At 39.8% G+C, this 27,728-nt stretch overlaps 1 protein-coding gene and 1 pseudogene across 3 annotated transcripts; both read left to right on the forward strand.

Annotated features, from left to right (window-relative positions):
- The first annotated feature begins 3 nt into the window (after nt 1–3).
- LOC148185936 (uncharacterized) lies at nt 4–677 on the forward strand (annotated as a pseudogene).
- Nucleotides 678–4,437: 3,760 nt separating this feature from the next.
- caprin2 (caprin family member 2) lies at nt 4,438–27,727 on the forward strand. 3 transcript variants are annotated; one of them, XM_088072793.1, is made up of 21 exons: nt 4,438–4,596; nt 7,266–7,518; nt 7,600–7,662; nt 7,880–7,966; nt 9,067–9,305; nt 10,761–10,843; nt 12,284–12,388; nt 12,479–12,516; nt 12,609–12,836; nt 14,497–14,538; nt 14,724–14,852; nt 14,962–15,046; nt 18,539–18,588; nt 18,682–18,789; nt 18,876–18,968; nt 19,061–19,201; nt 22,344–22,488; nt 22,587–22,763; nt 22,946–23,007; nt 23,674–23,728; nt 26,520–27,727. In XM_088072793.1, the coding sequence occupies exons 1-21, from the start codon at nt 4,544–4,546 to the stop codon at nt 27,089–27,091; spliced, it is 2,808 nt and encodes a 935-aa protein (XP_087928919.1). In that variant the 5' UTR covers nt 4,438–4,543; the 3' UTR covers nt 27,092–27,727. The 3 variants fall into 3 exon arrangements, with proteins under 3 accessions (XP_087928919.1, XP_042367719.1, XP_087928920.1); XM_042511785.2 differs by having other exon boundaries at nt 22,587–22,703; XM_088072794.1 differs by having other exon boundaries at nt 12,657–12,836.
- The last annotated feature ends 1 nt before the right edge of the window (nt 27,728 follows it).

Below are 27,728 nucleotides of genomic sequence, written 5' to 3' on the forward strand. Positions count from 1 at the left end.
AGCTGTCTGGAGGACAGCACCAAGACACTGATCATGGCTTTACAAGAACAGGCACTCAGTACAAGAGCACTAGAGGCTGGGGTCTCCCACACCAGGCAGGACCCCAGGTGCAGGCTGTACAAAGATACCCCTGAGGCAGTCCAGAACATGACAGAAGGGTGTAAGATGCAGGCAGGCACAGCATTCATGGAGCACCATAACCAAGTGGCTGGCACCGTGTACAGGAACATCTGTGCTGAGTTTGGACTGGAAGTCCCAAGCTCCAAATGGAGGACACCTCCAAAGGTGGTGGAGAAGGACAGGGCCAATATCCTGTGGGACCTCCAGATACAGACTGACAAACTGGTGATGGCTAACCTACCAGACATCGTTGAGGTCGATAAACAGTAGGCAATAGTGATAAATGTAGCAATCCCGAGCGATAGCAACTTCAGGAAAAAGGAACACGAGAAGCTCGAGAAATACCAAGGGCTGGAGAGGGGCTAGAGAAGGTGTGGAAGGTGAAGGCAGCGGTGGTACCAGTGGTTGTCAGAGAACTCGGGGCAGGATCCCCAAAACTGGGACAGTGGCTCCAGCAGATACCAGGAACAACTTCTGAGATCCTAGTCCAGAAATGTGCAGTCCTAGGAACAGCTAAGATACTGCACAGAACCCTCAAGCTCCCTGGCCTCTGGTAGAGGACCCGAGCTCGAAAGGAAGAAACCACCCAAAGGGGATAGGGCGAGAAGGGAGTTTTGTTTTGTGAGTGTGTGTGTGTGTGTGTGTGTGTGTGTGTGCACGCGCACGCGTGTGCACGTGTGCAAGAGAGAGACATTGAGTGTTTGATGAGTGTTGGGGGAATTAGGATATAGAAATGATGTATATTGATGTATTTTGTCTGCACATTTACCACATTAACATGTTTACTATATCATCAGTAAAATAATTAATACATTTAAAAAGAATACACACACACACACACACACACACACACACATATGTATATAGTGCTCCCTACAGAAACTAACATTATTTAGCTACCTAGATCATGCATATAAATATAAATGTTCGAACTGTCCCAAAAATATAAGCCTGTTGAGTTCAGTGGTTTAAGCAAATGATTGCTTATTTGGATATTAATTGAAGTTTTACAGTAGTTAGAGTCTAACATGATCTTTGTGAGCCTCATAAAGACATTCTCCTGATGCATATTCCACAGGTTCAAAGAGATGCTACATAGGCTCAATGCTGCCCTCATGAGGAATGTTTGTGTACAAGTTATATCTGCCAACTGTCCAAGCACATCTCATTGTAATTCAGTTGTTATTTATGACATCTATTGCATGTCTGTCCGTCCTGGAGTCCGACCATGCTTCTGGTGTTTGGGGTTTCCGTGAATATACAAGTTCAAACATCATGCATTATAGAGCAATCCGCGCCTTTGTAGGAGTTTATAAATTCAATTCAGTTTTGGCCATTAATGGGGATATGGTATGGGAACTTCCAAACATCAGACATAATTGTCAATTGCTTCAGCTTTGAAACAGACTGGTGAAAATGTCTGATCAGAGGCTCACAAAAAAAGTTATTTGGGACATTTCACATTGTCACCCCTGGGCAAAAGAGTTGAAATCATTATTTTATTTGAATGATTTGTCTTATATTTTTCAGAACAGATTACTCTGTGATATTCAGGAGGTAAGGAACAAGATGTTTCATATTTACAAAGAAAAATGGTCTGTTGATATATGGTATAAGCCAAAATTAAGAACTTATTGTCTTATAAAGAATGGTTATAATGTAGAACCCTTATGAAGTATAATTTCAGTAAAGGGCAAAAATCACTGTGTGCACAGTTACGCTCAGGAACGTTACCGTTAGCTCTGGAGACCGGCAGATTTAATGCCACTTCTGAGGAAGACAGACTCTGTTTGTTGTGCGATGTGGGCAATATTGAGAATGGGGCTCACTTTTGTTTTGTTGCACTGTGATTGATGACTTAAGAAATATACTTTTCACTAAAATGTAGTCAATTTATGCCAACTTCTTTTCGTTGGATGATTATGAAAAACTTGACCTATGCTTCAAGAAAGGAACCTTTTTTGTTGCAAATGTTCTTGTTAAAGATTAAAGCTTAAATCCCTGTGTCGATGAAATGAAATGTGATGAATTGAAATGTGATTAATTGTTTGGACTGCTGCAATGGAGTTTTTTTCTTTTGGTGTTTTATAAATCCATGAGGGTTGGGCACATTGTATGCATGACACATAAATAAAGAATCAATCATCAATCAATCTTTGAGTTGGATCACTGGACAGCAGCTAATAAAAAGCAGTGTAACTTAACTGTCTCGAGCCCAGGTATCCAGGACCACTGTAGTGAACTATTACAACTGGAGTTTGTCTGAATTTCACTTGAGCATCAATATCGCTCTCAACAATAGGCAGTTTATCCTGCATATATATATATATATATATGTGTGTGTGTGTATTTATACTTAAATAAACTGAAATATATAAACAGAATAAACTGCCTCTCACTAAATTATTCAAAATGATCACAACCAAAACGCTGCTCACATGTTAAGGCATAATTTTGTGATCAATACATCATGAAAGAGGCTATTTTGCATAATGAGTGCTTTTAATCTTAACTTTTTTTTAAATACGCTGGCTTTTCATACCTGTGTACTTTTACTTCAATCAGATCTTGAACACTCACTGCTACTTACAACCAAGTATAAGATCTGCACACACTTAGAATATGTTTGACAGAAATGTTGCACCATTACCCACAGCACTATGAGATGATTTTGATTTTGAGCTCTTAGTGACCTCACAGTAGCAGTTATGGAAGTCACCCTAGCTTCAACAGTTTGGTTCATGTTTTATGAAGTTTAACAGCTTCAGGATGTTGTAGCAGTCTTTGTCCAGCAGAGGACACAGTAGGACAAAACATATCAGGAGCAAAAGTTTGTGAGATTTAAACTAAGTACATAAACATTACACTAGTGAACTATATATATATATATATATATATATATATATATATATATATATATATATATATATCCAGAATCAGCTTTATTGGCCAAGTACTTACACAAACAAGGAATTTGACACCAGTTAGCTTTGCTTTCAATGTACAAATTAAAAAAATAAAAACAGACAATTTAAGTTGCTTTTTAACTTAAATTGTATATATTAGCTAAAATTGTTTAACCAGGGCTTGTACATATGTAAATTTAAAACTATAATTTTCTGTTTTTATCTGTTTTCATTTATTTTTATATTTAATGTATATACATATATATATACTCTGTTACAAGGATAACCCTATCCCTAACCCTAACCCTAACCCAAGTCATACATGGATAATATTACTTAAGTAAAAGTAAGTAATTATTATTAGGAAGATGTCCTTTAAGTACTCAATGCAGAAACATATTAAAAAACAGCCTGCATTTTTTTATTAGCTGATATAATCTGATTCTAATTTGTGTTCATACAAAGTAAATAAAGCTATCCAGTAAACATAGTGAAGACATTGTAAAATATTGGTTTTTGCAGCCTTGTGAAGTAGAAGCAAAAAGTAGTATAAAATGGAAATACTTCAGAAGAGAACAAGTACCTCAAAACTGTGCTTAAGTACTAACTGACCATGGGTGTTTGAAGATAGTCTTATTTTCTTTATTGTTCTATATATGTGGCCATAGGTTATGTTTATAATGTCACTGATCCATGTCAAGATGATATTGGCATGAGAAGATAGATAAAATGTCAACTGTCATCTATGTTTTGGCATTAGACGTTGTCCTAACATTTAATTTTGGTCACCTGACATCACAACCTCATTTTAACCAAATATCAACATCTAGCCACACTGGTGGCCAGGTCAGACTCTCTGATTTAGTTAACAGTTTCAAATGCAATCTTAAACTCCATCTTTTCAGACTTGAATTTGTGTAGGTTTTATTTAATTAATTGCTATCATACCTAGTTCATGTTTTTTTTCTCTCTTTCATGTGTGCATGTATAAGTGTCTATGTGGTTGTGTACTCCTATCTTATTTAATATAGCTTATTGCCTTATCTGTAATTCTTAGTTTTGCACTTTGAGTTTCACTTGCTGTATTAACTGTGCTATACAAATAAATGTATTATTATGATTTTGGTTATTATTATTAATACTTATTATCATTATCACCATTATCATTATTATTAATAATAATAATTTAATTATTAAATAATATTCAGTATTCAATAATCCACTTAATCTTAAATGTAATATTAAGAGAGCTAAAATTTTACATTTACAAAAATCTTCGTTCTGTTGTATTGCAAGGCACTTCCGTTGTTTTATTTATTTATTTATTTATTTATTTTTCAATCGGAGTCCTGTGTGCGTGCACAGTGACAGGTGTCAGAACCGGATGTGGTCGGGTAGATGCTATGGGCGTGCCTGTGTCCGGCAGCAGGGTGTATAAAGGTATGAGCTGACAGCAGTGAGGCCCTCTGCAGACAAACAGCAGGCTGGACAGGCTCGATCTGTGTCGGGGCTTTCCGATGTTCACAGGCTCCACGGACAGAATTCAACGCGCACGAGCCAAAGACACGAGGTGGGTCAGCTGTTTGTGTCGGCGTGGCGTGTGTTTTTAATAAAATGCTGACGTGTGTGATGATTAAACTGGGAACCATTAAAACATGGAGTGGAAGTTTGGACTGTGCTCCCATGAACCAGTGCCTTGTCTTGTCTAAGCATGTTTGCAGCAACGTTTGAGGGTTTAGAATCGACTGCATGTCTTCGGGACTTGATTGCAGCATGATTGATCGCAAAGATTTAATTGTTGATTATATCCTGCTGGATTGGCTGATTTGGCGTTCTGCATATTATGGTGCAGTATACACCCATGGATATTTAAAAGCTGCTCCTCCTGCATGCTGTTTGAAGCTGATGCTTTCTGCTCGTGCAGCTTTCCTGATGGATCCAGAATGAGCACGCGGTTCAGTATATGCAGTGTCACGGGGCTGGCTGCTGACCAAACTGGGCTCAGTCCATCACTTTCTATTCAAACACTCAGCCTGGTACCAGCAGCGTCTTTGCTCTGTTAGGTGCAGAGCACAGAAACGCCGTGGATAGTGGCGGTTCTAGCGCATTTGGTGCCCCAGGAAAGCCCCCACCCTCCCAAGGAAAATAAATCTACACTATAAAAATAACTGAAGTGTTTTGAAGTTAATGAAGCCCTTCACTACACTACCTTTGAATGAGCACAAATTCAGTGATACACATTTATGAAACAACCTTTAACTCTTTGTAACCTAAGCAAATTGGCTTGATTTCTTATCAGGGAGAGGGCAATGAGCAACAAGAGATGTTTTTTTTAAGTAAAAAAAGAGTTAAAAAAAAAAAAAAACGAAAAACATTAAATTAAATGAAAATTACTATTTAAAAATGAGAAATAAGAAAGTTAAGAAATCTGTTTGTATGATAATTCTATAACATATTTTTAAATATATGATTGTGCTATTTATAAATATAGCTTTTCTCTAGAAAATGTTCCCTATTTTTTAAATTGTCTAAATCTACTATTTTATTGCAATAAGATGAACATTTCTTACCAAGATGCCCACTAACTTTTTCCCATGTTTTTTTTTTTTTAAGAAATTGCCTTATTTTCATCAGGACTCTAAGATTTGTATAGTAGTGTTTTATAGTGTTTTGTAGTGTTTTACTTAAAACGCATTTTAAAAAGAATAAAGAAATATCTGCTTCAAAATACGGATGTCTCAATCCCGTTTTTTTTTCGCTCTCCGTCCGGGTCATTTAATATTAAGGATCTACGATAGAGTTACGATTCAATTATCCTATTTTTCTAGATAATAGAGCTGCACAGTGCACACTAAAAGTAGATTTCTTTAAAGTTATTGAAATCAATCAAGTGTATAATCCAATGGATAAAAGTAATGCAGTAGCCTGTATTTATTATTATTGTTGTTGTTGTTATTGTTATTTTTATTTATTTATGTATTTTACAAGTTTAAAGTGACAAACCCTCCCTTTAATCTTTTTTTGACCTCATTGCTGTCTTGAGTGAATGTATGTCCCTTAAAGAGTAATTGCTTGTGTGTGTTGCGTCCGTGCACTATGTGTCTGAGTCACATTAGTAAACTGTTCTCCACTGAGTGTAAATTTTTCTTGTTGTAACATTTTTTGGGCAGACTACGCCTCATGTTTGCTTTTTGCTCGCACAGCTTTAATTGTTCTTGCAGTGGTCTGATGAGTGAGGTTGTAGTTAGCTCTGCAATTCTCTCCTTTGCTCCAAGCAGGGCTGAGAAACACCATGCGCTATAGTCGTAGGCAAAACCTGAGAATGTAAAACTGAACTGAATGACACGAGAGTTCTCATAACTATGGTAAATAACGTAACTGAACAATACTGCATTTTCATTTAGGGTGTGTGGAGCTTTACGGTGAGCCAGACTGAGCTGCTGCTCTTATACATACTTTAGAACCTAGTAGAGGGAAAAGACAGCTTAGTGCAGGAAAGTGAATGAAAGGTACACTTTATTTTGTTATGCATTAAATTTAAATTAAATTAAAACCTAAATATAGCTGATCCGAATCAGTCAAAAAATGACTTGATTGGCCCTGAGTACAATGTTTGAGATTGGATTGGGACATCTCTACTTCTACTTCTAAGTCTTTTAACTATGTATGTCATAATATCCTCGTAATCTGTTTTATATTGCTATAAGAACGTCAACAAATTTCACCCTCAAACAGCTGTAGTTGTTTAAGTTTCTCATCTACATTTTTTAAGAGTACATTGAACACATCATGAGAACTTTATAATTTACCTTTGCCCAAGCTTGAACGCATCACAATACAAAACAACAGAGTACTTCAGGAATGAGTCCTAAAACCTGGAAATGAGTTTGCATTTCAGCACCTCTGGTTCACCTAATACTCAATTTTTACCGAAGAGGGTAAGAAAGCCTAACAATGTAATCACCCTCAGCTGTTAGTTGCAGTCACAGGCTGCTAACAACTACGACGACTCGCTCTCCTCTGCGGATTTCAACTTGAAATTTTGACTCCACTGTAGCTTTAATGTTACACATCAAAGATCACATCATGCATTGTTCATGCATCAACAATGCATCAACAATGCATCAACAACACTGCACCCCAGGTGGCCACCTATATCGCCTATGGCAAATGCGGCCACTGGCTATGGCTCACCACTTACTTTTTTTAATTTACTAAAAATTCTCCCTCACCTTCCAGTGTGGAGCTCAACATGGTGCAGCTGACTCCTTCCCCTACCCTGGATGTCACCCCTCCACCTGAGCACTCAGAGGAGGGGCAGGAGAGAGAGGGCCTGGTGATGGCTGGTAGCCCAAAGGTGGGCTCGCCCGGTGGTCTGAGCACCCTGCAGCTCAGCCTGGAGGCCTCCACCGCCTACCACGGCTACGATACCTACATAGAAGATGGTCTCATCTGCCTCAAGCACAAAGTCCGTAACTTGGAGAAGAAAAAGGTAGGATGGTATTGGGATAAAGAGAAATGGATAGGTGGAGACAGGCACCTGGATTTAGTGACTTGTCCACTGTGCCCACAGCTCAAACTGGAAGACTACAAGAAGAGGCTGAGCTGGGGCGAGCAGCTGAACAAGGATCAGATGGTAAGACCTGACAGTGTATTGGTAACAGTGAGAAGGATCTTTTGAATGTAAAAGCCATGTGTTTGGGGCTTGTGCTCAGGGTTTATATCAAGTCAGTTTTATTTATTAAGCCCATTATCACAAATCACAATTTGCCTCAGAGGGCTTTACAGGTAGGACATCCCCCTGTCCTTATACCCTCACATCGACACTATGTCCATTTGTTTTTATTTTCCAGGCAGCTGTGGAAAAGTATGAGGAAGTGCTGCATCACCTGGCATTTGCGCAGGAGCTGCACAAAACCCTGGATTCCTTGACTCAGAATGTAAGTCTTTGGCAATCTGACGACAACCCACTTCGGACTGGCTTCTTACAGTGAGAACTGTTAGGCTTTAATGGCATGTCAAGTACAGCAAGGAACCTCTGATGTATTGTGCTCAGTTTTAAAATAGCATTTTATGCCATGAAAGGCTAACTAAAATTTAAATTGCTGGCTCTTCTCCCAGCATACCTTTTTGCTGTGGTGCATCACAGATGCTGATGGCTAGTTTAGGTTACTTGGCGTGATATGGTTATTTGAAAATCTGCCATCAAGAATTTACATTTTTGGAATGCAGTGTATTGTTCTTATTTAGCCTCTGCGTTGATCTAGTACTGACTTGGCAAACTTTTGAAACTACTACAGCTATTTTTTTAAAGCAAAAATGACAAACGTTGTCTCATGTGTCTAACTCATTCTCTTTAACGCAATATCTCAAGAGGCATTTCCTCAAATTTGAGAGGAATTTGAGAGTCTACTTGGACTCAAGAACGAACAGATTAGAACATGGTGATCGAAGGACAAAATTCAAGATGACTGTGATCGCACGAAGCTCAAGAATTTATGCATTAATTATGACCACAAAAAAAAATCACAAAAATGTCTAATGGATAAAATGATGAAGTAATGACACGTTATATCCAAAAGGTCAACTGTGACATCATAATGTTCTGCAAAAACACTTTTTTGTCCATTACTCAACATCATATCTCAGGAGCAGAAGGGGAGACATTTGCTCAGATACTGAATTGGTGGCACTAATTTTGGGTGTCCACCTTGAAACTGCTTATTGTTGAGATCTTATATGCTACAGAGGGGAAGATGTGTGCCAAAAATACTTTCCCCTCATGAACTGTTTCCTTTTATATTGTCAAGTGACCTCTATAAGTTAAAGAATTATAAAATATTTATCATTTAGATGCCATATATTGATTAAAAAACATTTTTCACACTCCAATGTTTACTACTGTTCAGACACTAACAGTTTTAAGAGTTGTGCTCTATGGAAACATTGCATAAACTAGTTGTGGTCTGAAACAAAGGTCTCTGTGACCAAATTTAATGCATGTTCTCAAACTGCTCATTGAATCATCCTGCCACTGCAGTTGCTAAGGGCCCAGAGGAAAGCAATGAAGAAGGAGCAGACGGTGAAGATGGAGGAGGAGAGGAGGCGTCTGAGCACTGTGCTGCAGGTCCAGCACCTCCTCCACAGGCTGAAGCAGGAAGATGTCATGAGAGACCTGCTGGCTGGACACAACCAGGCGCCCCACATGACAGCCCAACAGCTGCAAAGCCTTAGTGAGCTCGCTGTCCTGTTGGGAGTCGAGAGGGACAACAGACTGAGGTGAGTGTTAGGACTATCACTAAACTAGCCAAAATTCTTAAAATGGCATAACAAAAATTTAAATTAAAAACATGAAAAGGTGTAATGGTATGTTGTATAGAGTGTTAAAGTCCTCTGTGTTGGGAATAGCTGAAGCCCGAGTCATTTGTTTTCAGATTGTCCTGTATGTCCCATAGACTATATATATATAAAGATGGACAATGGGCCCCCATTTCCCCCCGCTATGCTTAACTGATGCTTAAATATCCCAGATACAGATGTTAGAAACGCCATTTGTTGCTGGAGTCTGTGCAGTAGTGATATCCACGATGGGAGAGTTTCCACCCAAACACCTGTCAAACCAATCGCGAGCAGCCCCATAGAATAAGAGTGCGTGGATTGACTGTCACAGCCGTCAGTCATGGTGGAAAAGCCCTTTTTTGTTGAATCGAATAAACAATTAAAACCAAACTTACCATAAACCAAAAACAAAGATCAGGGTGATGAGACCTACCTTCAATGACAGAAACCATCTTTGGAAAAAACTCTTTGAGTTTTGAGTTTGGTCAATATCCTATTTACTAACATGGAGGGGTGGGCATTTTGACTTATACTGCAGACAGACACCAGGGGGCGATCCAGATTGAAATGTTAGACCTTGAGGCAACTGAAATGTTATCTTTATATTCAGTCCATGGTATGTCCGGCCTATTCTTGTGAATGTTATATCGTAACACCAAGAAAGATTTTCTTCAAATATAGCACAAACATCCACTTTGACTCAAGAGTGAACCAATTAGATTGTGGTGGTCAAAGGTCAAGGTCACAGTGAACTTGCATTCATCTCATTTTTGTGAAAGCGATATCTTAAGAACTCTTTAAGGGAATTTCCTCAAATTTTGACACAATCATCCACTTGGACTAAACAATGAGCTGATTAGCATTTCATGTTTAAAGTTCATATTTTTGACTATGACCCAAAAAAATGCATATACTTAATTTTTAAACAATTGTCTGATAGGATATCCAAAAGGTCAACTTCACTCTGACAACGCAGTATTCAGCAAAAACACTTTTCTGGCCAATACTCAAAAACAGTGAGTCAATAACAGAAGTGTAGACATTTGGTGAATTGGTGACAATAACCTTGGGTATCCACCTTGACACACAACCTTGGAAGATGTGTGCTGAGCCGAGTGTTCAGACTGTGGATGTAAATTGTGAGTGCAACTTGATTGGTGCACAGAGGCATACAGCTAACGTGGCAGTATTTCTTGTTGCACATTACACTAAAACTCTGAAGTTAATAATAATACAGTGTATGCAAACTGTAGTTAATGAGTTGACCAGTCCTGTCCCTCTGGCAGATGATGGTATTAAGAGAACCTCTACAGTACAGCTCCACACTGGAGCTCAGAGCTGGTCACATATGGGTTCTTGACTTCAGGATGACCTGTTGTCCATCTTGTGTTGTAGTTTAGAGGAGCAGATGGAGCAGGCAGCTCTGGCCTACTTGGACTTGCTAGAGGGAAAAGACAAACTGGTGGCTGGATCCACATGTGAGTATAAACACATGTATAGATATCTGAGCTTAGATGTCTGAGGCACATAGTTTGTCATTTTGCAACTCCAGGTTTGTATGACTTTTGTTTATCCTCAGGCTGCTCCTGGTTTTCAAAGGCAGATGGCAAATGTAGTTCGCAATCTTGATGTCAATATTTTGGCCTAAAATGGGATATATTGGAAAAAATATATGACAACACTTGTGGTTTCCAATCATGTACTGACATCAGAAGAAATACCTTTGCATTGCAGTTGAGCATCTTATTCAAAGCTATAAAAAATACTTCAATAAAAACTCAGAAATGCCTCTGATAAATATGAATTGGCTTGCTGTTTCTGTTGTTTATGAGGCTGTGTATGTGTATGTAGCCTTGGCTGATATGATGCGATGTGGTACATAGAATTGTTTACTCTTATGTGCTCTTTTGGGAATCTAAAACACGTTGGCTAAAGTGGGATATACTGCAATCGATTCTCATTTGGATTTTATTTGTACAAAACAATCTCTGCTCACTAACTGGAAGAACATTTATTCTGATATTCGTGAGAATGAGTGAAGCTCATGTAACCTGGTACAGTTTGGGGGGGAAATTTGACAATTTTTGACAAAACATTCAAATAAAAGTCATGTGGCATTGACATCATTTAGATACATCATTTGCTATACATGAAGTCAATTGTTTTTATTTCTGCACCACACGTGTGTTCAGGGATGCATGAAGTAGGTTTAGGCGGCACGTGGCATTACGGTATACCAGGATATTTAGAAATCCTGAAAGTGCGTTTTTGAATCCTGTCATAAACACAAGTGCTCCTTTTTCTATTAAACTCTGCAGGGAATAACAGCATGTTTTTATATCTAACTTTGTAATTTAAGGATTTATTTTGACCAAACTGGAGGTAGTGATTGTTGGAACAGTGGACTTACTAACGAGATTACTAACGAGTAACCAAGACGGTTTGATTGAGTTTTATTTTAAGTCAGAAACGAGGCAATTAAGCCTTGTCAGTTTTCAGTAAAAGTGAAAATTGAATTCAGAAGGTGTACAGTTGTATTTTTCTTTTTATTAAGGAGAATAGTTTTTAAATTTGGTCACAGAGACCTTTGTTTCAGACCACAACTACTTTATGCAATGTTTTCATAAAAATATTACTTGACATTTTGAGGGTTTCTCTTGAGTACTGATTTAAAAAGCTGAAAGTGAGTACCGCACTCACCATGGGAATATGTTAAACACATATACCGTATGCCCCAGTGAAATTTCAGAAAGGTCTGAAATATTACATACCGCAAGCCTGGCATGAAGTTTAGTGCCGGGGGGAGAACAATATGTAGGGATAAAGGTTGGGGTAGTAGTACCTGCAAGAATTCAGTCTCCTTTCAGCCCTGCTTTTGTGATCTTCTGATATGAACTTTTCTTTAATCATCTTTTCAGTTAAGCTGTTGAAAGAAGAGCTCAACAGGCTGATGAACTGCAAGTACTTCAGCTGTCTTCCACCTCTACCCAGCAAGGTGTTACAGAGATCAACCACACACAACAGTAAGATGATCAGGCTTAAATTTAAGTGGGGTTAGATATCTCTGAAAATGAAGATTTGCAGATTTATTAATTTTTTCTCCCTCCTGTCAGGCCCATCAAATTCCAAACCAAATGAGGTTTCGAAGGAGGTAAGAGTGGTATCCAAGCTGTATCTCAGAGCTGTGCATATGACTGTCAGCATGCTCCAGGATCCACTGATGCTGTGTTGGTGATATGGCAGTTTTTCAACAGACTGTACCGGACTGACATGGGGCCTCCTTCTACCCAGAACTGGAAGGGGGACTTCCAGACCACGAGGGAGCGGGAGCCTCCTGACTGCTGGGATATGGAGCTCTCAGATGGATGTGTGTCCCCCAAAGCTGCAGTCCACAAACAATGGAGAGGAGCTGCCACCTTTATCCCCAAAGTCCCAGGCGCTGCCAAGAAACAGGCTGCTGACTGCAAACATGTGAGTGCTATTAAACCTTCTTGGTGATGGACTTAGCATTGCAGTTGTGTTGATGGACAAAAAGTATCTGAACATGTGTGCGGTTTCGTGGCCAATTGTATTGCTATCAAATTCCTGATTTTGACTTCAAACGTATTTAAACCCAAATCACCTGTCTGGAGGATACTCCTAGTGGCAGTAGGACGGTAGGAGATAGGAGGTAGGAGCCAAGAAGAGTTGCTATAGAACACCTTTTTTTAGGTGGGAAGAAAATTAATCATAGCTTTGAATTTAGTAGTTGATTCTTTAGATTCATTGATAGGACTCTGTGTTACAATCCTTGAAGATTCAGCACTGCAATTATAGCTGCTTTGCAGCAATGGGTCAAGCCTGGCATTTTGAGGAGCAAGAAGAAATGTTATGTGTTTCTACCCCACAAAGCACAATGTCTGAGGAGGCAAAAGCCTGTTCAATCTGCACCATCCCATCTGCATTTTACCAGTACAGCACATTATCAGCTGTAGACCTTGACGTCATTGGGTGTTTCAGCATTTTATCACAAGACAACCTAGTCAAGGCAGGCCCAGCCCAGGTTGTTCATGGTGAGTGTCTTCTGGTTGGCCTCTGGATGGTCATTTAGGAGTCCAGACAGGATCTCAACTCTTCAGCCACAACCAGTGACACCCCCTTTATGTGGCATTGGCAAGGGCTTAAGTTGCCTTCCTGTGGGCCTGCCCTCTGACGCCCACTTCCTAATAGAGTGGTGAAGGAATGACGCATTTTTGTAGGCCAACCAGGAAGTAAACTATAAACCAACTACATTGTGATCGCACGACTTAAACATCACAACTACAAACACAGTAAAAACCAAGCCCTTGGGTAGTGCGCCATGTGTTGGCAGAAAGTGGAATTACACCATTGAGTCGCTAACTTGATGACACTGCCCTGAGACTTTTCCCCATTTGCTAAGAGAGAGATGTCAGTTAATCAGTAAATAATTTTTTGTTAGCATACAAAACCCCCACGAAATGTCTTCTATCCCTGTCTGGGTGTAAACCGTCCGGTTCAATAACATTTGGAAAGTCTAAAGGAGCCACAAGATTACGTTTATTAGACCGCCATTCAAGCTAACCCAGACGCTTATCTGGAAGTCTGTCGCTCCGCCGGCGGGAGTTAAACCCATTAAAAAAAAAAAAAAAAAAAAAAAAAAGAGATAGATTTTGAGACGAGGACACCTAAGTGCAAAAATGCTAACAGACTTCTGTGTTTTAGGACTCATTACTTAACCACTCAAAATTTCACACAAATGTTAAAGTGAAGACATTTTACATTGAAAAGGGTCAAAGGTCAACTTCACTGTGACATCATAATATTTGGTAAAAAGACTTTTATGATTATTACTCAACATCATATCTCAGGAACAGACATTTGGTCAGATACTGAATTGGTGACACTGATCTGTAAACTGTGCTGATTGTAGAGATCTTCTGTGTGTGAAGCATCCATGTTTTCACTGACATGGATGTTCACTGTGAGTACAACTTGACGGGTGCACTAAGGCATACAACCGCCAGGCAGTGAGTCTTATTTAAACTTCAAACTGGGAATCTGTTCTGATTTGTGTGAGGTCCAGAATTTTACTGGTGTCTACACAATAATTATTGCATGCTGTTTCCCCCAGAGGAAAGAGAGGAGAGCCAAAGGAGAGCAGCATACCAAGTCGGTGAGTACAAAACAGGTGGTTAAAAATGTACAGACATCTCTACTGTAGATAACCTGCAGTGTCCACACAGTATTCAGTATTCACAGTATTGGTATTCAGAGACACTGAAGGAAAAAAAAGACGCACATCTTGTTTTGCTTTTGTTCCATTCATCAAACAAACTTATGTCATCCCACCCCTGACAGGCTCTTCATATGAATATGCCTGTGGAGGTCTTCAACTCTCCATCTGCCTTACCCAAAGACCCTGTCCTGAGGAAGCAACACCTGGAGGACCTCATGACCAAGATCCATGGCTCCTTCAGTTTTATGCAGGTGGAGTTTGAAAATTTGATGAACCACCCAGTATAACATGAAACTGTGGTTTCAGTATTTACAAGTCTTGAAGACAGTTGAAGGTTTTAAAATGATCTGTTCTGTCCAGGACTCTATTCTGGACAGCGAGATGTCCCCCACTAATGGCCACCCCAGACTGAAGAGACGGCCATCTGGATCTCCATCTCCTCTGGGTAACTCTGAACGAGTCACCAATCTGACAATCAGTTTGACACTCACTAGCCTAAAACTAGAGCCTGACCGATATTTTAGTCAGCCGATTTTATCGGCCAACATTCATCTAACACATAAATCGGATTCGGCTTTTATGTTGTTCAATATGAATGATATGAAAAGTTTGCTTTTAACAGAACATAATGCAGCAAAAGATGTCTAGAGTAATTAAGAATGATTTAATTCCCAATGCGGTTTACTGTTTCAGTGCGGTGATGTCATTTTTGACAATAAAGGTTATTTTTAAACTGTAAAATATCCTGCCTCAATGACATATCTTTGTTGCAATGTCCATAACCGTTATATAATAACCTTTTAATAACCATATCTGAGGGATAATTGCGCCACATAATTGTATCTATACATAGTGTCAGCCCATATATAAATATCGAAATTCTTTATTCCCAAATATCGGTATCAGCCCCCAAAATCCAGTATCAGTCAGGCTCTACTTTAAACCATGTCACATGTGGTACTTTTCTATTGCTACTTTTGTCCAGGCTGTGGTGTCCGATTTGCAATTCATTGGGCCTCATGCAAGAAACGATACAGATTTTTTTTCTTATATTTGTTCATATCCACAAGTAAGAGAAAATTTTACAAGAAGTCCAGAGCACTCTGACCTAGAAAGAGAAAAACATCTCATTTTTACAAACCACAAATCCGTTGCCAAGCGCAAGGAGAAATAAATTTTACTATTTGAGGAATATTTTAAAAATGCATGAAAATCATTTAATTGCATTTAGATGATGTTTTATAGGAATGATAATGACTGGATTGTTAAATTTCAGGGCTAAAGAGATCCTTCTATACTTGGCGCATTGATCCCAATGACTTTAATATCACATACTGTGCCTCCTTCTGTACAGTAGTACAGAAGGATGTACACTCAAGTGCTGTACTAGAGTACAAATCTGAGATGATTTATTATTTATTTATTTGAGTACTTTAATCTCATGTCACTTGCCATTTCTGTTCCACTACACTTCAGAGGGAAATATTGTACTTTTTACTCCAGTACTTATTGGAGAACTTCTTTACAAATCACCATTTTTTCATGCAAACATATTTCATGGTTCCAGCTTCTCATTCAAATGTACATATGTGGACTTGCTGCTTTTTCTTTTCAAGTTTTTTAATTATTTCAAATTATTTCATTTTTTTTACACCTTTATGCATGTGTACTTTTACTTTTAATAACTCATATTTCCCTAAAATCATATTTACTTTAAGTTTATTTAACAGTAGGCCTACGTCAATTTTACTACTGCAGAAGTTCTTTTTCTTCTTACGTTTTTTATGGTGTCATGTCTCCAGTCTTGTTCATGTTTCAGAGTCTTTGAACATGGCAAAAAAAATCTGCCCTTGTATGGTGTTTAGGGGGCATTACCTGTGCTGAAAGGTGATTTCTTTCATTTTCTCTGAACAGAAAATTAACAGAATGTTGCTGCGTGAGGCCCAGTGACAGTTTTAAATGAGCCAAACTATGCCACGCCACAAAGATGGACCATCTCCTGCATCAGGATATAAGAAAAAAAAAAGTTAGCGGTGACACCTGACACATTGCAGCCAACCCCAGCTGAAACATTTTCTCCCCTCAGAATAGTGTGTTATGAGACTCCACTCCCCTGTGTGTGTGCAGGAGACCAGCGAATTAAATTGCTCAACAGCTGAACTGTTGAAAGTTTTTGATGAGTTTCACAATTTGAAATGCTCTGGAGCAGGTTTGCTGTGCAGAATGTTAACATAGTGATCCGTCCTGGGTAAAAGTGAGACAAGAAAGCCTGGTCTGACCACTAATCATGCTTCATGGTAAAGGCCCCTTGTGATGGTTGAAAGCAAAGCTTATGGGGGGAAACAGCTGGTACAGGTCCTTGAGGTGGGATTTTGTCAAACCTCTTTATTTCCAAGGTCAAATGTTAGCATGCTTACATCTTAAGGGCTGTTATCACGGCAATGGTTCTTGTATGAAACATTTAACTTTTGTTGCGGTTTGGCCTTTTGTTCACATGACAATGGCATTTTAGGGGCCTGAAAATGGAAACTTTTGTAATCAGGTTCCAGAGTATAATCTTTTGAAAACACATCCCCCTTATGTTGCCGTGTAAACTGCCACTGCACGTGACTACTGTGATACTGACGTCACGGCCTCATTTCACTCATGGGCATTATATTTGAGACAAAGAGCTATTCGCGAGTAGGAGGGCAACAATAACAACAGTGGTGGACTACCGAGCTTTGTTTTCGCTGCTGACTCTACTGAGGTTATTAACACTCCTCCAGCAAAGTGTAGATTGTCGGTTCTCGTGCTTGTTTGCCATTGTCTTCTAGTTTAAGACTTGGCACTCTGTAGAAGAACCCCTTTATGTGTAGGTGCATGGTCTTCTTAATGGTTTGTCATTAAAGAGTTGCACCACCAACTACTGGCCTTGCATGTATACTGCATTATTTTTGGTTGTTTTTGCAGATCCATGTACACAAGGATCGTTTTCATAATATTATCACCTGAAGGCAGAAATCTTAAAAAAGTAAAGAAAAGACTTTTCAGTTTTTAGTGGGGCTCCCTCCTCTAAACGTGGCCTTAGATGTTGAACATGGTAAACATATCAACGATGTCAAGCATGCTAATGTACATTATATACAAACACATTATAATACAATGTATATAATAAGATGTCCCTGAACGCGAAAAATTAACACCTTGAGGGAATTTCTTCAAATCTGACACAAAACAAAAATAAACTCATTTAGATTTTGGTGGTCAAAGGTCACTGTGAACTTCATCTGTCTCACTCGTGAAGGTGATATTTCAAGAACACCTTAAGAGTTTTTTTTTTCTTAATTGGGCGCAAACGTCCATTTTGACTCGACTGAACTGCTTTAGATTCGGTGGTCAAGGTCACTGTGACATTATAAAATATGTTTTGGTTGAGTCAAGAATTGATACAGTTTTGACAGCATTTCAAACAAATGTTAAATCAGGTATAATTATGAAGCAACATTTTATTTTATATTCACAGTGTCAAAGGTCAACTTCACTTAAACAGTATTTGAAAAAAACACATTGCTGTCTATTACTCTAAATATCCGGAACAGAAGGGGAGGCATTTGGTCAGATACTACATCGGCGATACTAATCTGTAAATCATAGAGACCTTCTGTGCTGCTGTTTGAGAGGCTTTAGATATTAAGTTAGTTAGATCTTTATTTCCAACATGCCAATGTTAATTTCAAACATGAATATTCCAAATTTCTGCAGCAATATTCACCATGCGCACCTTGGCAGACATGGACTGACTTGACTGGTGCACAGAGGCATACAACTAATAATAGTTGCTTATAAAAAACGGAACCAAACATGGACTTCAAACACACTCATACAGTGACATTTCTATAAAAATTACTTCTGTAATCTCTTGATCCATCATATTTCATTTTCTCTTACTAACCAGGTCACACAGACTTAAGAAGCTCAGTTGATGTCCTGCCCAAACCTATGCATGTAAGTTCTCAAATTTTTCTGTCTTTTGATGAGTCAGTTGTGATCAGAATTGAAATGACGTATCGTCACTTCATCCTCACCCCACCCTCCCAGTCCACCCCACTTCCTGCCAGGCGTACAGAACGCAAAGGCAGTCTGACGAATGGGGACCAGTGCCTGGAGACCTGTGACCTGAAGCTTTCCTCTAAGGACCTACCTCATGTGAGATGCTGCACATTGGCTATAAGGCGCAGCATATTTAGAAACCTGCATTTTGGATGTTGTTGAAACTGTCTTTATCTCTGCAGGAGCTGGTGGAACTAAAGAAGTTTCCTTCACCACCGCTGTACCACATGGACTCGACCATCTCAGACAGTCTAGAAGAGAATAACCATCCTCGGGTAAGTGAGCTTTCTTGTCTATGTCATTAGACCAAGTACTTGTGTTGCCTTTGTTTTTAATGAAACTTTGAATCTCTTCTGGTGTTCTACAGAGGCCAGTACCTGAGTCTGGAAAGCAGTCCCCCTGTAGTGGGGTGGCATCTTGCACCTCCACCCCTCCCCAGGGACAGACTTTCTCCACACCCCCCACCAGGCAAACTGTGACATGTGCACAGTTTCAGAACATTCAGTCAGTAAGTGTTAATGCAAGTGCATCATTCAGTGGGTTTCCATGCACAGTTAAGTGGAGCTATGGTTAGCGCTTGATTACGCAACTTTCCCATTTATTGATTGAAGTAAGTCCGACTCCTCCACCGCAGGTAAAGATGTGCCCCCTTTCAAATGGTTGTTATTGGACCTTCTTCCAGTTGACCTGTTACATCACATACCAAGTTAGCAAGCAACAAACAGGTTCTATGTCAAATAGAGACAACATGGATAACTTTTCACCGATGTGCCTACATTCTCTATGCCTTACCTGGGACCTTTGCCTTGTTTTGTTTTTTTTTCATTTCTTTTGTTTTTACTTATTATCTTATGCATATTTATACTGGTTGACTTCTGGATCAAAGCCCGCCGTGGGGACTTTGGAGCATGTGCAGAACACCAAGGCCGCTTCAGGTCTGGTTGCGGTGTATACATGATAGAGTAAATCGCCCCCCAACCACATTATCTAAATGTGTGTGAGTCTGACTTTGAGAAATTCAGCTCAGTATGATTTCTGGTGGACTAATATGTTTACATTTAGTTTGAAAAGTCCACTTTTAGTTGGACTGTGGGCCATCCACACCAAGCACTATAACGATAATGTGAGCGTCCACACTGATGAACGATAACATTCTGTAAACGACAGTGCACAGCACGTGCTACACACTCCACAAAAATGGATGTTGATGAGCTGCTACTGCTGTATGCTGGGAGGAGGCAATGGGTTCACCAAACTCTTCAAAGATGACAGAAACTGTGTTTTATTCATCCTTTGGTCTGAGATAACATCTGTTCGCAGACATTGTAGCAATGTAAAAGAGGACAGCACTAAAGACAAAACCAACTTCAGAGACCCCATCAGTGCCAGTGATCATTTGACTGCATGACTTTTTTGTGTCATCTGCAGTCCAATAGTAGGTCATATAGCCATGACAGAGTGATTATACCATTTTAAAGGTAGCTCCTGAATCCTAAATGAAAAAGATAAGCTGCAATTAAGAAGCCGATATTGTCAGCAGTCCTGAGACATTGTCAAAAAATGTTCCTGAAATGTCCTGATGACACCCAAACTGAACCCTTGAAATTCAGATGATTTGGATCTAAACTCAAAATTCATTATGTAGCCTATAAATCATATTAATGTGACATGAGGGACTTTTTCTGTCCTCTTCTTCTCCTGATAGCAGTCAACAGCTCCATCTACTGGCCAGAATCTGTTACAATCAGGGAGACAAACCAATTATTGATGACTAAATTCACAGGAGTACATACAAAAACCAAACAGTAAAATAGTCCATAACTTCAAACTTGTTTTCAACATAAAAACATACATTTTGTCGTCCACATTATATGTTAGAATCTCCGTTGGATGAGACGTTTAAATAAGACTGGCTGTTGGTACTTCTATTGTTCGTGAAATCACTCCAGGAGTGATCCAAACAATATCGTTCGCCACTTTCTTTGTTGTTGTAGTTGAACTGTGGATTCCGCCATCCACTTGAGTTGGAACGATATTTAAAAGTACGTTTTTAAAGTTATCACTCTTGGTGTGGACGGCCCTTAACACAATAATTTGACTTTTTCTAACATCATGTAAAGGTACTGACAGCGTTTGATCTTCATATCTGAATTAGGTATGAGGACCTGACAGGCTGGTCAGGGAATGGGTCATAGGACAGATATAGGGTCTTTTTTCAGTGACCTTGCTATCTGTACGTTGACAGTAATTTTGGGCCAGAGGAGTCTCATTGCTGCTGTATCTAGTTTTACTTAAAAGCTGTAGTTGGTATAGTTGCTTAAACTGTCTCTATATCCAGACAGTTGTACATGAGACAGTATGTGAAAACATCATGTTTTTCTGCCTCATGTAGTGCTTCTAATGACATTACTACACATGAACAAGCACCACCAATCATATCTGAGGAGTTTGTATCGCATCTGTCAATTACTGCTCATGAACCGTAAAACCTTAAAACTGTCAACTAGGCAGAACGTATCGTATATGAATCAAGAGTCTGTTACTGTTTGTGACCCAGCTGACATATTGAAAAGTGGTTGAAACAGAGTATCGGCTGGATCTAACATCATTGTTACGTTTTGTCATGTCAGAGTAAATGAGTTCCCATCACCAAAGGGCTTCCTTGTTAGCTTTTTATATTAGTTAGAGCGTCAACATTTTTCAGATCAAGAGCCCCTTAGCTTAAAGACAGACAGAGCAGGGACTCCTAAAAATAACTATAATAACTAACCCCAAATCCTGCTTCATTGTACAGGCCTCTATATTTGGTGTTTGGGTGTAGGCAAGGGCGAAAAGTTGCTGGAAAAGACAAAAGGCTTATCTTTGCTTTTGCTGTCCGTTGTGGGAAGTGTAGCCTTTTATTGTTGTGCACTGTCTATTTTAAACAGGTTTGGGGAAAAATAAAATAAAAAAGCATGTACTTTCTCCATATGCCAAATATGATAAAAATTACATCATCAGGTGGAAAATAGTAAAAATGACAAATTTCAAGGCAAAAGCATATAATAACACCATCAATACAATTCAACAATTTAGTTTCCAGATTATTTCAAACTTACTGTAGGAGCTGGGGTGGAAATTCCAAGCTAAAACAAAAATACACAATCTCTCCAAAGTGTATGTCGTATTTATTGAACACAGCCAAAATGATCAAAAAATGAGGAATGAAAAGTGTGTTAAAAAAAACTTCAAACAGTCCCTAAGGGTTGAAATAATCAGAGGCCAGCCAAGTGATCCATATTTTTGTGTTGGTTTTATTTGGCACCATCACTGTCCCTTTCTGTAACCAGTTTGGCTCTGCCCACAAAAAACATCATCACTGTTTAAAAAAAACACAAAAGGTGTCTATATTTGATAATATCTTGTTGGATTCATGTTAATGTGTGTGTTCAAACATTTTCATGTAATAAGTCCATATCTGACAGGAAACACTAACAAGCCCCTGTAGTAGTTGCAGATGCCTCTAACCCCACCGGAGCAAATCAAGTTTGGTCACTCAAGATCTGTTCTGATGCCAGGTGTGAACTCCAGTCTGTCTGCTCCAGATCAAGATGTAATCTGTAAGCCGTGCACACCATCTGCAAGCTTCTCTGATGTTTTTCTGACTGCAGGTCTTCAAGGTGAATACCTCGTTACCTCAGAACGGAGAACTGAACTACAAACTAGATTCTGGAGTTTTTGCTGAATCCAGGTACAGCACTGCCAGCACCCAGACACCACCTGAGTTTGCTCCTTCAGAGGACGATCCACAACCAGGTATGTCGATCGAAACTGTTCCCAAACTGTTATTCGGCACCGGCTGAATGGTCAACAGCTAACTATCTGAGCCCATTGGTGGCGAACCGTCTCTCTAGTGTACCAGTCAGATCATACGGTGGGTAACGGCGGACAGATGTTCCTGTCCCCTGGCCAGTCTGGTGGAAGCGTGGGTCGTCCCGGCCAGTCGTTCTACACCAGAGGATCTGTGAGAGGTATGGCACGAGGCGGCAAGGGACTGGCACAAACCTTTCGCTCTTCTGGTTGGCATCGAGGTATCTATCCTCGGCTTTCCTTTTCCTCTTTCATCACGCCTGTGTTTCCCTCCTCATTTGCTAGAAATCTGTTCAGAGTGTGGTGTTGTGGGGTAATCTTGTCACTTTCTGGCTAAAACCTGGGTTAAAATGAATCTGACTGGGATAGTGCTGAAGCTTACCACTGATTTCTACTCCTTTAGGAGGATCCTACATCCCCGCAAGCCATCAGAGGGACTCTGGCTCTCTCCCCTATGCTGCAAGAGTAAGTTCCAAAGAGGTCAGAAATCAGTTAGCTGATCGTAAAGTGGCTCAGCTTCAGTAGACTTTCAGTCCTTGTGTGACCTGCAGTACTTACTGTGTCCCATTTTGTCTATTTGCAATGGGACGACCCAAGATGTCATGTCTTGATTTTGCTCTTTATTTTCACTGCTACACTTCTTTTTAGGGCTGCACCATATTAAAAAAAACAATGTCGACCTGCAAACAATATTAATAAAGGCTGAAAAATGACTTCTTATGCCTTTCCGCCAGTGATAGCTGTAGCATTATGTTTCTGGGACGTCAGTCCAACACATTCTCATGAATATTATATCTCAAAAAGCCTTGACGGAATTTCTATCTATCGGCACCAGAGCTAGTTGTTCCCAGTCCCAGTTACAAATTAAAAGCCTTAGTTTCAAAATAAAAGCTCTGTGGTGTTTAAACACATTCCAGTCATGTACTAGCAGGGTTAACTGAGCGGAATTATCATAAAACAGATTTTGGACCCCAGCTGGATCTGTAAACTAGAGAAACCACAAGTGGTAAAACACTAGTATGTCATGTAGATTAGCGCGCAACAGACAACCGAAAGCGATCACGCAAACAGGTCAACAAACAAACAGAAGAAGCTGTTTTACAGTGTAGTCCATCTGTGGTGTTTCCTCAGGACTCTGCATACCAACACAGCTACAGACGAGGAGGAGGGAGACATAACTCAGGCGGTAAGGACACAACTCTGATCTGTACCCCAGGGATGAGCTTTTGTTGCTAACTGCTTAAATTCTTTCAGACAGACGGCAGCTGGAGGGGACAGGTGTTGAGAATGTCATTGATTCTGCTACTGTTCCTCATGTTAGCTCTGCTCAGAGGTGTACTATGAAGGATTGTGGCTTTTTGTGAGTGAACACATTCACCAGTGAAAGTGAAAGCCAACCTCAGATTCATGCTGCCTTCACATGCTCCTCTGAAATATCCTATATACTGTATTTAAGCGTTACAAGGACAGGAACAGCCCCTTTAAAGTCATAATTACAAGTAGGAAATTTCGATGATACCCGATTTGCCGAGTTGTGACGTTTTCAGGGCAGCAGAAATGGTGGAAAGTAGGAAACGGTGTCATGGTGATGGTAAAAAATGATTTGATTATTTTGTTCCTATCATAGAAGGCTATCATTTAGATTTAGATGTTGCACATTTTAGTATCTGCATCTATTAGCTGTAGCAAGCAAACTCTGGAGCATGCCAGGCCAGTAAAGTCACATTAATTACAATGTTATTTTATAACACCAGTTGCTGACTTTGTTATAAATGCATAAACATAACGGGCGAAAGTCAATGTTTGGTCAACGATAAGAAACTTTTGATAAATTCATTTATAAAATTTTTGATGAAATGCAAAGCGTAATGTGGTATTAATGTTCACTGCTGTCCATGTAGAGTGACCTAGATTAGATATATAAATATAAATAAACTGTATGGTCTGGCAGCTGGAGGCTACCTTTTTTTTTTTTAAAGCTCCAGCCCTACCTGTACTCTGAGGAGGTACACACAGATAAACATCCCCAAAACCGAAAATATGAAAATACATAGTGCAGAGTGTCTATAGATAAACACACCACTACAAAGTGAGATTGAGTCAATGATTAAAGATTGCTTTTGTATGAGTCTATTTTTTTAGTTTATTTTTAATCCTACTTGTTTAAAATCAGTTGGTTTGTTACTTTTTATGGTTTCATATGGAGAAACAAAATGGATACGCTTTGCTTATTAAGTATCAAAAAACTGACCATCCTGGTAGCTTGGGGTTGATTATGACAAAGGGCTCATTTATGCTCTCCAGTAGATATGTTTGCTTGATTTATTTTATTTTATTTTTTTCAAAAACATGGGAAGAAGGAAATCAACAAAAGAGGAAATGACAAAAACTGGCAAGACACTGGTAAAAAGAAAATAATGTGAAAATTAGTCAAAAACAGTAAAACAAACAGAAATGACCTGGGAAGAGTGCAGAAGATTTTTTAAAAAGTATATAATTGTGATAATTAGAAATAAAGTTTTTTCCATGACTTTCTTCTGTCTGTAGACATTTTTACCTAGCTTTAAAAAAAAAACAACAAAAATCTCATTTTACTCATGTCTTTCCAAGTTACTCATTGCCTTTTTCCAATGTTTTTGAGAGAAATCACAACAATCAGGACCTTGACTGTCCTTCTAACTTGGGGTTGAATATGAAGGGCTCATTTATGCTCGCCATTAGATATGTATATGGACAGGTATCAAGCCTTCTGTAAATACTGTGCCATCATTAAGTCTGCATTAAAGCTTACAGATGGGGACAAAATGCAGCAGTGCTACTGCAGATCGTATGGACAGTGTGGCAATTGAGATACAACTTTAGTAGATGATGACAACATTTAAATCAACAATTTATTTAAAGGAATTCTCTGTCACAATGTATTTAAGAACTGAGTACATTAGTGCAACCTCCTCCGCCCTGGCTTCGTTTTTTGACTGAAAAATTGACGCCCCCCTCTAGTATCTGTGCTATCGTAAAGGACACACAGAAGTATGAGGAGAGTGACAGTTACGATGTTTGTAACTGACGTATCTATTTTTGTACATCAGGGGAGTACAAATGAGCCTTGAGAGTGGAGTTCTGGAAGTAAAAATGTCATTCATGTCTCAATACGAGGTGGATTTTCATTTCAGATTTGCACAAAACTTAAGCGATGATGAAAATTTCCATAAAACACAATTGCGAGATGACTGTGTTTCCACTGAGTGATATCATGCGACGTCTCTCACGATGTTACGTGACTTTCCAATCACGATAACATTGCAATAATCACAGTGATTGATGTCTAAAACATTGGCAGGTTTACTTCTATTGCAGCCACTCAATAAAGCCAATCTAATATCACCATCATTTCTTTGTGGACGGAGGAAGAGAGCTTAGCTCTGATATGAAACACATACCGAGCCATGATTTGGAGAATTTCATGTTTGTTTGAATTTCATGTTACACATATTGTTCGTATTGATGAGTTATATAAACAAAAGTGTTTCCTTTTTTTTACGAAATACAGCTTTTTAGAATTGCCTAAAATACCACCTCATGGAAGTGTAAAAACTTTTTGTGATAAACTGTTTTTGAAATTGGCGTCTTTCCATTGCGCGTGTTTTGTACACGCAGTTTCAATTTGCACAGTTTGAGGGTTAATGGAAACCCACCTACTTGTCTGGGTGTGATAAGTCCCTTGGGAACAGAGTGATATCATTTTGGGAGGTAGAAACAGCCATCTGCAGCCAGCTACCAAAGGGGGTTCATGATGCGTTGGTATCATTTTAGGGGAACTGATATGATGTCCATCTTTGTGTACAGTCTGTGAAACCCAGTGAGTAAACAACTAGTTTATTCAATTAACCAGTCTGAATGACACAAGTGTGAAAAAGCTCTAACATGTAGCTGAGTCCACTGTGGCCTCTCTAACATGCTCTCTGTGGACTCTGCAGCAGCCTGGAGTGACTCCTCCCCAGTGAGCACCCCGGTGCGGGAGGCAACGTTTACAATCGTGGACTCAGGTCATGAGGGCTCCCAGTCGCTCTCCACCCTGGAGGTCCCCCTCACTCCCCACAGCCACCATCACGCCCTGCTGCCCATGCAACTCTACCCACTCTCCCAGCCGCTGCGAGTGGCCTTCAACGCCTCTCGCACTGCTAACTTTGCCCCAGGCAACCTGGACCAGCCCATCGTGTTCGACCAGCTGCACAGCAACCTGGGGGAGATGTACGACACGCACATCGGCCGCTTCACCTGCCCTGTCAACGGAACCTACGTCTTCATCTTCCACATCCTGAAGCTCGCCATCAACGTGCCCCTCTATATTAACCTCATGCGAAACGAAGAGGTCATGGTCTCTGCATACGCTAACGACGGAGCCCCGGATCATGAGACGGCCAGCAACCACGCCATCCTGCCTCTGTTCCAAGGAGACCAGGTGTGGCTGCGGCTGCATCGCGGCGCCATCTACGGCAGCACATGGAAATACAGCACCTTCTCCGGCTTCCTGCTGTACCAGGACTGAACTTTGGTTCAACAAAGGGCTCGCGTCTCCCAGTGGGTGGACTGTTTACTTTGTACTCAGTGGTGATTAAACTGACATTTCAGTCCTGCGCTCAGGCTGCATGCCGATGTTTCACCATAAAGCCCAACCATAGCATATACGGTGTGTCAATGGCCAAATGATGTGTGCTCACAGCTAGCATCTACATCTGAAGTGGGGATTAGAGTAACCATTGACAGAAAGCGACTGATTTCCCTATCAGTGTGTTGCTGACAGTGGTGCTCCTTGTGTCTGTGATTCAGCTGCTAACACGTCATCTTGCTGTACAGGAACCCGTAGCATATATCCTGTTGAGCCCACAGCTCACTTATTCAGTGACAACTCAATGCAACCTTCTACATGTGTGCCTTTGTTTTCTGAATGGCTTTGGATGAATGATCGGCTGATTGATCCGATGAATTAGAATTCAGCACTTGGCTTGTAGCTGGGCTGCTATGCATTCAGTCTCACCTAACTGTGCGTGTGAATGTGAAGCTGAAGATTGTGTTCTTGGTGGTGGGTATGGTGTTGAACACTTGAAGCCAAATTGTTGCACTAAACCGTGGAGAGACGGAGGTGGTCCCCGTATGTGCCTAAAATAAAAGATGAGCAGTGATGT

Source organism: Plectropomus leopardus, chromosome 22 (genome assembly GCF_026936395.1).
Source record: "Plectropomus leopardus strain MGB_pleo_1.0 chromosome 22, ASM2693639v1, whole genome shotgun sequence".
Classification (NCBI taxonomy): domain Eukaryota; kingdom Metazoa; phylum Chordata; class Actinopteri; order Perciformes; family Serranidae; genus Plectropomus; species Plectropomus leopardus.

Bases quoted from the DNA above. Each gene is read 5' to 3' on its own strand.
- caprin2 (XM_088072793.1), top strand. From the start codon at position 4,544: ATGTTCACAGGCTCCACGGACAGAATTCAACGCGCACGAGCCAAAGAC. The intron at 7,967-9,066 runs GTAAGTCTTTGG...CTGCCACTGCAG, and splicing joins TGGATTCCTTGACTCAGAAT to TTGCTAAGGGCCCAGAGGAA. The intron at 18,969-19,060 runs GTAAGTGAGCTT...GGTGTTCTACAG, and splicing joins AAGAGAATAACCATCCTCGG to AGGCCAGTACCTGAGTCTGG.